The sequence below is a fragment of the Microtus ochrogaster genome, chromosome 2, assembly GCF_000317375.1.
Source record: "Microtus ochrogaster isolate Prairie Vole_2 chromosome 2, MicOch1.0, whole genome shotgun sequence".
Taxonomy (NCBI): Eukaryota; Metazoa; Chordata; class Mammalia; order Rodentia; family Cricetidae; genus Microtus; species Microtus ochrogaster.
In genome coordinates this window covers 13,273,773-13,284,948 of record NC_022010.1, presented here as the reverse complement: position 1 = coordinate 13,284,948, position 11,176 = coordinate 13,273,773, and the positions used below count along the sequence as shown (strand labels likewise).

At 37.5% G+C, this 11,176-nt stretch overlaps 1 protein-coding gene across 5 annotated transcripts in view; it reads right to left on the bottom strand.

The window, feature by feature from the left end:
* Positions 1 to 11,176, bottom strand: part of Mphosph9 (M-phase phosphoprotein 9) — a 68,434-nt gene that overhangs the window by 18,836 nt on the left and 38,422 nt on the right. For all 5 annotated transcript variants that reach the window (XR_003378015.1, XM_005344387.2, XM_026784826.1 and 2 more), the window contains exons 13-15: positions 10,424 to 10,471; positions 9,531 to 9,595; positions 577 to 678 (exon numbers count right to left, since the gene is read on the bottom strand). Coding sequence is in view for 4 of the 5 variants with exons in the window: in XM_005344387.2 (XP_005344444.1) it covers positions 577 to 678; positions 9,531 to 9,595; positions 10,424 to 10,471 (215 nt within the window). In the remaining variant the exon portion in view is untranslated. The remainder of the gene's footprint in view (positions 1 to 576; positions 679 to 9,530; positions 9,596 to 10,423; positions 10,472 to 11,176) is intronic.

Here is an 11,176-nt window from a genome sequence, read left to right as displayed (position 1 = left end):
TCACAACCATCTGTAATGAGGTCTGGTGCCCTCTTCTGGCTTGCAGGCATACACACAGACAGAACATTGTATTCATAATAAATAAATAAAATATTTAAAAAAAAAAAAATGGCTTAGGGCTGGAGAGACGGTTCAGAGAATAAAGGTGCTCACAGATCATTCACAGGGACCTGAGTTTAGCTCCTAGGACCCATGTCAGGTGGCTCACAGCTTCCAGGAACCTGTCACCTGCTTTTGGACTCAAGTTCATATACCCGCACAGACACATACTTAAAAACAATAGAAATAAATCTTTTTTAAAAGTTGCCTACATGGAAAAAGAAGGTCTTTTAAAAAGTAAGAGATGTGGAGAGCACTGGAGACACCGCATCAAGAACACAGTGCCCACCTAACTCTGTGCTTTTCTAAGCCCTGAAACTGCTTCTTTGTAGGGCTCTGAATGACATCCAGCGACTGTGACTTTAATGCACATCTATGACCGTAACGATATTTAGCGCTGGCTTCCTAATTAACAGAGGGCCTCATTAGAGGCACACACTACGCCTTGTTGCAATGACACTATGTGAAGTCACTTACTTGGCCCGGGATGGCCTCGTGGGACCTTTAGTGCTGTGACGAAGACTCAGCATATTCTCATGTTCTACTTGTTTCACCTGAGCTTCGAGTTTTGAGATCATCCTAGATCAAAAACAGTAAGACAAACATTACCACAGATTGAAAACGGAGCTAAACTACCAGGTGTTACTTAATTGTCCCTCTTTAGGAAGGCAATAATAGCCTGCTCTCCAGAAACTTCCTTCACAGTAAAATGGCACCATTAAACTTTGAAAAGCTAAAACAAAGAAAAGGGTGTGGGGGACAGGGGAATAAGCAGGACAGCAAGGACACTAGCCTCTGCAAAGCCACATTGCCTAGACTATCACAAAGGAAGGAAGGATAAGCAGGCATCTATGAAGTATGCAGGACAGAAATTAAATTTAAAAATCAGCATCCTAATTTTGATAAGAGGCAAATAACTCTCACCCCACAGATGAGGCAGCAATTCATCTCATTTGTTCCATGTTCAGAAACAAAAGTCTCCCTTCGATTCTCTCCACAGAAGATAGCTACCCCAAACAACTGTTTTCCAATTAGCATGGCCTTCCTTTTCTTTGAATGTATTAATTTGATTCATTTATTTCAGTTAGTGTGTGAGTGTGCTCGAGTATGTGAGTATAAACTAGTCACTGTGGGTATGTGGAAGTCAGAGGTCAACTCTCAGGAGTCAGTTCTCTCCTGCTACCTTGAGGGATCTGGGGATTGAACTCAAGTTGTCGGGTATGTATACAAGTGCTCATCTGCCCCTCTTTCCTTGCTTTTAAACTTGTGTACAGGAGCCAGCAAAAGGGACTTCCACTAAGCTTGAGAAGGAACGGCTCTAACATGACAGGTAATCCTTCCAACATGGCAGGCAGTTGGCACATCTAGACACTTCGCTATTCTGCTCTGTGTAAATCCTTCACATTGCAGTACATTTCTAAACTTAGGGTATTATTTGATCCAAACGTTAACTATTAAAAAAATATGTGTGGTCGGGCGGTGGTGGCACACGCCTGTAATCCCAGACAGAGGAATTTAATGGAAAACCAATTTCAGCGTTACATTTTAAGAACAGAGAGGAACATCCTAAGGTTTTCAAACCAACTTTAATACTTTCAGTAACTTTACAGGAATTGCCAAACGATAGAGAGTAAGAGCTGCATGGACTCCTGTGCCAATTAAGGAGATTCAAGGAAGCAATAGTCTCATGTGGCATGCATTCATCTTTTGTGAAGCAAATGTTAAACTCATGGTCAGTTTGTAATAGAATTATCCCTAAAGACTGAAAAGAATTGGTTAAACATGTTTTAGAGCCTGGTCCACAATTACAGTGGCATACCTGGTTCAGAGAAGAGGCCAAGAATATTGAACAGAGTAAAGCTAGAGGTATGGAAATCTCCAAAGATCAAATTCTCAAGAAGGAAACTATGCTACTGTAGAAAGACAATCTCTCAATGATGGTTACATGGTGGCTTTATGCCATGTAGCAGTTTTGAATGCCTGGGACAGAATTGAAGAAGCAGAAGAAAAGACTGAATCATTTACTCAAGTCATACATGGCCCCAAAAGAAACCTTCACAGATTTCTTATAAAGACTGACATCAACAGTAAATAGAATAATACCTATTTCAGAAGCTAGACAAATAATAATTGAATCTCTGGCTTTTGAAAATGCCAATTGTCTATACAAAAAGATAATTAGGCCATTGAAGGCAAGACCAGCACCTTTGGAGAAATGGATTCAAGATACAGTTAATATTAAATCTCATGAACATGATGATGCATGGATAGGAGAGGTGATTTCTAGAGATTTGAAGGAAAATAGAAATATCAAGTGTTATAATTATGGCACACAAGGTCACCATAAAAGGGACTGTAGACAGGATGTTCCTAGAAACAATGTTTTTTCAAAGAATAAACCATATAGAAGGCCCCTCCCTTGTGGATTATGCAGAAGGTGTGGCAAAGGCAGGCACTGAACTAATGAATGTAGGTCAAGGAACATTCAAGGTAATCTTTTGTTGTTGTGGAAGTTCTGTGTAGGGCGGCCTCTCACAGGCTCCCATGTCAAATACAGTTCAATTACTTCCTGCCATTGTAGAGGAAACTCCTTGCCAGAGCAATTAAAGAACTTAATGCCTATTTTAAGAAACCATATTGCTCTTGATGATAGAACAGCTATAGAAGAGAAAACAAAATATTCAAGAGAAACCATAAAGTGGGGCTGGAGAGATGGCTCAGAGGTTAAGAGCATTGCCTGCTCTTCCAAAGGTCCTGAGTTCAATTCCCTGCAACCACATGGTGGCTCACAACCATCTGTAATGGGGTCTGGTGCCCTCTTCTGGCATACACACAGACAGAATATTGTATACATAATAAATAAATAAATATTGCCGGGCGATGGTGGCGCACGCCTTTAATCCCAGCACTCGGGAGGCAGAGGCAGGCGGATCTCTGTGAGTTCGAGACCAGCCTGGTCTACAGAGCTAGTTCCAGGACAGGCTCCAAAGCCACAGAGAAACCCTGTCTTGAAAAACCAAAAAAAAAAAAAAGAAACCATAAAGTGAGTATTTTGGCAAACTTCTATAAATAAACAAAGACCAAAATTAAAATTACAAATAAATAATGTTGTCATTGTAGGTCTGATAGACACAGGTGCGAATATAACAATAATTTCATCAGACTCTTGGCATCCAAACTGGCCTCTTCAAGATCTAAATGTTCAGTTTTGAGGGATCAGAACTTTATCTCAGGTAAAGCAGAACATGAAATGGGCTGAATGTATGGGGCCTGAAGGTCAGAAAGGAAAATTAAAACCATATGTGGCTAACATAGCAACAAATTTGTGGGGACATAATTTGTTACACCAATGGAATATTCAGATTAACATTACCCTGATATTAGAAACAAACCATAAATTAATATATGTTTCTGGGAAAAATATTAGAAGACTTTATAAAGAACAGTCATCAACCATTCAGGTTGTACAAGAACAGGGCACAACAGCTGCTGATATTTCAAAGGCACCAACAGCCCTACCTTTACAATGGTTGACAGAGAAACCTGTATGGGTTAAGCAATGGCCTTTAACAGTAGAGAAACAGCAGGCTTCAGAACAGCTCGTACTGGAGCAACTAGATGCTCAGCATATTGAATCTACCAGCTCTTAGAATTCTCCTGAATTTGTTGTTAAAAAGAAATCTGGAAAATAGAGAATGGTGACAGATCTAAGAGCTGTTAATAAGGTGATTCAGCCAATGAACTCTCTACAGTCTGGAATTCCTTTGCCTTCTCTATTGCCTAAAGGATGACCCATACAGGTATTGATTTAAGATTGTTTTTCTTCACTATACCTTACAAGAAAAATACAAAAAAAAAATTGCCTTCACAGTGCCTTCTTACAATAATTCTCAGCCTGCTAACAGATATAAATGGAAGGATCTCCCACAGGAAATGTTAAATAGCACCACCCTGTGCCATTATTTAATTTGTAAGTCAGCCACTGGAAATGATACATAAGCAATTTCCTGAATCTATAGTTTACCATTACATGGACAGCATTTTGCTATCTGATTCAACTGTAGATACTTTAGAAAAAGTGTTTGAAGAAGTAAAGAAAATTTTGCCTTGCTGGGGATTACAAATTGCTCCTGAAAAAATACAAAGAGAAGATTCTATTAATTATTTAGGCTATAAAATAGGTTTACAAAAAATTAGACCCCAAAAGGTACAAATTAGAAGAGACTGACTGCAGACTCTTAATGACTTTCAAAGATTGCTAGGAGACATTTCCCATCTACGGAGCACTATTGGAATAGGTCTTGATGACCTGATTAATTTAAACAAAACCTTAAGTAGTTCCAGGAAATTATCAGCTGAAGCTGAGAGAAAATTTGCTTTGATTGTAGAGAAATTACAGAAGGCACATATGGATTGTGTGAATCCAAATTTTAACTGCATTCTGGTCCCTCCAAATCCAATTTTAATGCTGAGGGAAGACATTAGCTTAGAATGGATCTTTTTACCACATAAACCAAGTAAAAAATTAAAAGGTCTCTGAGTTAATTCTAAAAGGAAAATTGTGACTTTGTCAATTAGCAGGAATAGACCCAGCAGAAACTATAGTGTCTTTTAATAATGAAGAAATTGACAAATTACAGGAACAAAGTGAGCCCCTGGTAAAGAGCTTCTAGTAATTTTGGGGGAGAGATTAACAACAACTATCCCAAAAGCAAGAAAATTCAACTCATAAAGAGAACTAATTGGACAATTCCTTATATTGTAGGGGACACATCAATAACTGGAGACCCTACACTCTATCCTGATACAAACAAATCAGGAAAGGAAGGTTATGAATCAGAGAATTTAAGTTAAGCCCTTACTATTCTTTACAATTCAGAATTATATGATATTCTCATGATATTAAGGGATTTTAAAGAACCTCTCAACATAGTTACCAATTTGCAATATTCAGGAGATGTTTTGCATATTGAAACCACTAAATTCATATGAGGTAAAGAATTGACTTCATTATTTATTCAGTTACAAGATATAACCAGGAATTGGTATCATCCCATATATATAATACACATCTGATGCCATACAAGTCTGTCAGGTCCTCTAGCACAAGGTAATACAAAAATTGATCAATTATTGATTGGAAATGTGCAGAAGGCCTCATAATTTGTTTTTAAAAAATCATGTCAATAGCAAAGATTAAAAAAAATACTTGTTCTATCACATGACAACAAGTCAAGGAAATTATAAGGAAATGTCCTACTTGTTCATTACACAACCAAATGCTACTACCTGTAGGAAGTAACCCAAAGGATGCTGGAAAGAAACCTGGAAGATGGATGTATTCTATTTTGTAGAATTTGGAAAACTAAAATACATACACCACACCACTGATAACTATTCAAGTTTTCAACAGACAACTTATAGACAATGCTCCAGCATATATCTCCAAGAAAATGAAACACCTTTTTGCTTATATAAAGTATATTAAAGGTATATCACACAATCCTACAGGTCAGGCAGTTATAGAAAGATCAAATCAAACTCTAAAAGATATGTTAAGTAAACAGAAAGGGAGGATAAATACTCCCAGAAATAGATTGCATAATGCTTTGAATTCTCTAAATGCTAATGAGAAACAAACAATAGCCACAGAGAGACATTGTATAGTAGAAAAAATCTATGGAAGGAAATCTGCCGATATACTTTAAAGATGTACTGACCTCAGAATGGAAACCAGGACACGTGTTATGTTGGGGAAGAGGTTTTGCTTTTGATTCCCCAGGAGAAAAATCATGGATAACATGAAAATTGATAAAGATTCGATTTGAACAAGAGACACCTCTTAATTAGAAGAGATGATAGTCCATCAAACAACATGGCCATTTAACCTAATCTAACATATAAAACTAACAAATGCATTTCATTTGATCAGATATAACTTGCCAAAATAGAATCTTCCCCAAAATTAGGGTTAGGGAAAGATTTTTTGTCTTTTCAGGGAATGAAGACAACCAGCTAAGGAGTTCAAAGACCACTGGACAAATGAGACATTTGAAGAAAAATGACAAATCATCTGAAAAAAATGTCTGAAGAAAAAGAGTAAATTGGCCTATTGATATATCACATTTTCAACAAAATAATATTTTATAAATCTTCCCAATTGTTTGTTTCTGATGTTCTCTACAGATATATAATACAAATGTTCTTCTTTGGAGTTGGAGGGTGGCTCTCTCCTTCTCTAAACCCAAGCAGGCTTATTAAAGTGAAATCTAAAATCTCTGTCTAATGTCCGAAGAACCACCTGATATGGGAGAGAAGAAAAACAAATATTTCAGGAATATTTTATTTCCACTAATCTCATAATCATTTGGTTTTTATATTGACTCTTTGAGGTATAAATTTTGTAAGATTAATAAATATATTATAAATTTTTTGTCATGATATTAATGGTCATATAGAGTACTAACTAATTCTAGAAAAATGTTTCATCTGCCTTCCTGTACATGATTTCAGGTTTGAGTCTCTATCAGTTTTCGACAGTGAACCATAAACATGCCTAACAGCGACCTTTGAAATCTCCAAAACGAGGATGGAGCCCCACAATGACAATTCCTCCAGGACTATGATAACACCACTAAGCTAAAAAACACCACTTAAAGATCAGCTTTGGACTACAAACTTCTCAGAATAATTTCAAGATTGATAGCTGAGACAATACAACCTAACAGACTACTCTTGAGCACTGCATGTTCTCATTACACACAGACTAGACAAGAAATGATACAGCCACCTCTCTCAGACTTGACAATGGACACAAATTTTTCTTTTCAGGATCCCATAAAGATGCTGTCACCACCATACAGCAGGAAGTAAATTTAAGAATACAATGTCTACATTCCCAAGAGGTGGGGTGGGTAGTTTTTGTCATCAGTGGGTTACAGGTATTTGTCATTGTTTAAGGGGATTGGTTACAAGTTGCTATTGGTAATAGGAGCAGGGGAAAAAAGCTAAACAAAGGAAATTAGATTCAAGGTTTTTGTTTGAAAGAAAGGGGAGGCCAGGCGGTGGTGGCGCACACCTTTAATCCCAGCACTCGGGAGGCAGAGGCAGGCGGATCTCTGTAAGTGCGAGGCCAGCCTGGTCTACAAGAGCTAGTTCCAGGACAGGCTCCAAAGCTACAGAGAAACCCTGTCTTGAAAATCAAAAAAAAAAAAAAGAAAAAGGGGAGGACATAGTAAGATAGATTACTGGTTCTACTTTTAAAAAACAACTACTAGTTTTAAATGTTTTGTATACTGTATATCAATTTTGTATACTGATACAAATTTGAGATTTTGTTAGAACATACTACACATACATTTCTACTCTCTCATTGAAGGTATTGTACTTATATAACTCATTTAACAATGTAATGCAAATTTCTAATCCCTGAAAATTATTATTACCAACTGTTTAGGATAATAAGGAATGCAGGTTAGTAGTTAAATCACCTATTATAACTGAACTTGTAGCTGGGCAGTGGTAGCATACACAATTAATCCCAGTACTGTGGAAGCAGAGGCAGGCAGATCTCTGTAAGTTTGAGGCCTGCCTGGTCTACAAGAGCTAGTTCCAGAACAGGTTCCAAAGGTACAGAGAAACCCTGTCTCGAAAAACAAACAAACAAAAACAAAAACAAAACAAAACAAAACAAACAAAAAAAAAAAAACCTCTGAGATTCCATCTTACACCTGTAAGAATGGAAGATCAAAAACACTGATGACAACTTATGCTGGAGAGGTTATGGGTACCCTCTCTATTGCTAGTGGGAGTGCAAACTTGTATAGCCACTTTGGAAATCAGTATGGCAATTTCTCAGAAAATTAAAAAACAATCTACCTCAAGACCCAGCAGGACCACTTTTGGGTATATGCCCAAAGGATGCTCAATCATACCACAAGAACATGTGCTTAACTATGTTCATATAGCATTGCATGTCACAGCCAGAACCTAGAAACAACCTAAATGTCTCTCGACTGAAGAATGGATAAGGAAAATGTGGTACATTTACACAATGGAGTACTACACAGCAGAAAAATTAACATATTGAAATTTGCAGGCAAATGGATAGAGCTAGAAAACATCATATTGAGTGAGGTAACACAGATCCAGAAAGACAATTATCATATATACTCACTGATAAGTGGCTTCTAGACATAAAGCAAGGAAAACAAGCCTACAATGCACAATCACAGAGAACCTAGACAACAAAGAGGACCCTAAAAAGACATACCGGGATCTAATCTACATGGGAAGTAGAAAAAGAAAGATCTCCTGAGTAAATTGGAAGCATAGGGACCATGGGAGATGGTAGAAGGGGAGGGGACGAAGGAAGGGGAGCAGAGAAAAATATATAGCTCAATAAAATCAATTAAAAAATTTTTTTTTAATTATAAAAAGAAAAAAAAGAATATCCTGCTTCACAGAGAAGTATATCAGCTATGCTAGGCCTGTAGGCAGAAGATGGATGCCCCAACATTGCAGAAGAACTTTGGGTGACTGTCGAGGCAGCCAGCTGTTTCTGTCAATTCTCACATATTTTGGAAGTAGTTTGTTTGCACTTCCTGCTTACACTCAGTTAATATTATTTTCTTCTTGGGTCTCTGAGGGAGTTGAAGACGAGAGAATTATAGTTTTCCTTGTTTACCAGACATTAAAGCAAGTTATGATAGAAAGTAAATTAGGTACAAGACTTTGAACTCACAAGATAGGATAGATATGGAGTATTTTCTCTGAATTTGTAAAACCAAAAAGTACTAGACATTGTTAATATATTTATTGACTGCATATTCTTATATTAGTTCTAGCCTTTTTTAATTTTAGATAAAAAGGGGGGAATGTAGTGATATTTCATTTGTATTTTAATAAATAAAGTTTGCCTAAAGACCAGAACACAAAACAGCCACATTACTCAGTCATACAAAGTCAGGCAATGGTGCCACACCTTTAATCCCAGAAGTCATACTAGTTAGCTATAGGGGCCTGGTGGTGATGGTGGTGCAAGCCTTTAATCCCAGCACTAGAGAGTAATATAAGGCGAGATGAGACAGGAACTCATTCTCTTTCAGTCTGAAGATTTCATAGAGGTAAGAACTCTCTAGTGGTTTTTTGCTTTGCTTTTCTGATCTTCAGCTTGAACTCTAATATCTGTCTCTGGGTTTTTATTATTCGTGCTACAAACCACCAATATATTCTAATCACGTAAGTATCTCCTGAGCTAAAATGTAATGTATTTCCATGTCCAAGGATTAGGATAAAACTAGCTGTCAATTTTAAACACCCTCAGGAGAGAGTTTATTTTCCACATTGTCAATACAAACACAAAGGACGATTAGCAGCATATTTTATTATTGCAGTAAGAATTTACACAGAAGAACAAAAAGGACATTTACCTTTTCAAATCAGAAATCTGAGTGTGTGCATCAAGCAGTTTGTTCTCAGTTGTGTTTAATGTATCCTAAGGGGAAAAAAAATTTCCGTAACTAAAGATAAGCATGCAGATGGAAACTTTTACTTCAAAGTGTGTAATAGAGAGCTAATGTAAGGCCAAACAACCAGCGGTCAATTACCATGAAACTCAGCAAGGATGGCATCAGTGTGGAACCAATCCAGGCAACTCAAGGGGGAAGTGATAGCATAAACACTGACCTATACCCGGGACTCTAACAGATGCAACCCATTGCCTGCTTAACTAGAAGCAACCCCACATTAAGATGGATCTATTTTAGCTACGACCGTGACTGAAGGCTTAGCAGAATGGCACAACAAAAACCTGAAGTGATGTTTCAGACACTGTGGTTTATTTCTGAACCCAGTCTCAGCTGTAGCTTTTCACTAACCTTACAGGTCTTTTCACTAACCTTACAAACCCACAATCTCCTCCTGCATGCAGCAGACTGGCTGGAACCACTTCCTGCCTACTCACTGTGGTGCTTCACTAAGTTCAGATATACAACTGCAAACAGTGTGTCAGCTACCATTTCAGACACAGAGGGTAAATTCTTACTACTCCATTAAAGAATAATGCTTTGAAAATGTTAACTTTATATGTACAGGGATTAGAACCTATGCATTACTTAAATTCTTCTGCCTAGTTTCATCTCAACTCACATCAACTATAACAGCCATTCAATAATATTTGGCAAATTAGCAAATCTCACAAAGGTTCAGCCAAGTAGGGCAGACATCTGAAAATAAAAGTATTAACGCAGGAAGGGTAAACACATGGACTGGTTCAAACTGCTCCAGATGGAGAGATGGGGAAGGTCAGGTTTTTGCCTATTACCTTTACACGCCCGTGCTCTTTTCCGAGGGACTCGTACTCTCCTAAGAGCTGCAAAGAAAACAGAGAGTTGTACCACAGAACTGAACAGGTAACAAAGGAATAGCACCCTTCAACTGCAGCGTCAGGAAAGGAAGGACAACACAGAACCAGTGGTTCTGGAAAAAGGAATGGGACAATCCCTGATAAAATGTTTGAAGACACTTTAAGTATGAAACAATTTTAAAGGTAAAACAGAGGGCTGGAGAGATGGCTTAGCGGTTAAGAGCATTGCCTGCTCTTCCAAAGGTCCTGAGTTCAATTTCCAGCAACCACATGGTGGCTCACAACCATCTGTAATGAGGTCTGGTGCCCTCTTCTGGTCTGCAGGCATACATGCAGACAAAATATTGTATACATAATAAATAAATATTTTTTTTGAAAAAAAGTAAAACAGAGCAATAGCAAATTGAGCCCTCAATGTAATAGTAAAATATATTTGTATTGTCTTTTAAATTTTTATTACATAAAATTCATATTATACTTTCCTACATTTATTCTATAACATAAAAATGTGATGCCAAAAAACCTAGTATTGTTTAAAAATATATATGACGGTACACCCTGCAATCCAGTATTCAGGGGCTGCAGGAGAAAGACGGCAAATTTGAGGCCAGTCAGACCTCCATAGTGAGGAACCCAGAAAGGCCCAGGATGAGGACAGAACACACTGCTATGGCAAAAAGTATAGGAATGGTTCTTTTTTTTTTTTTTTTT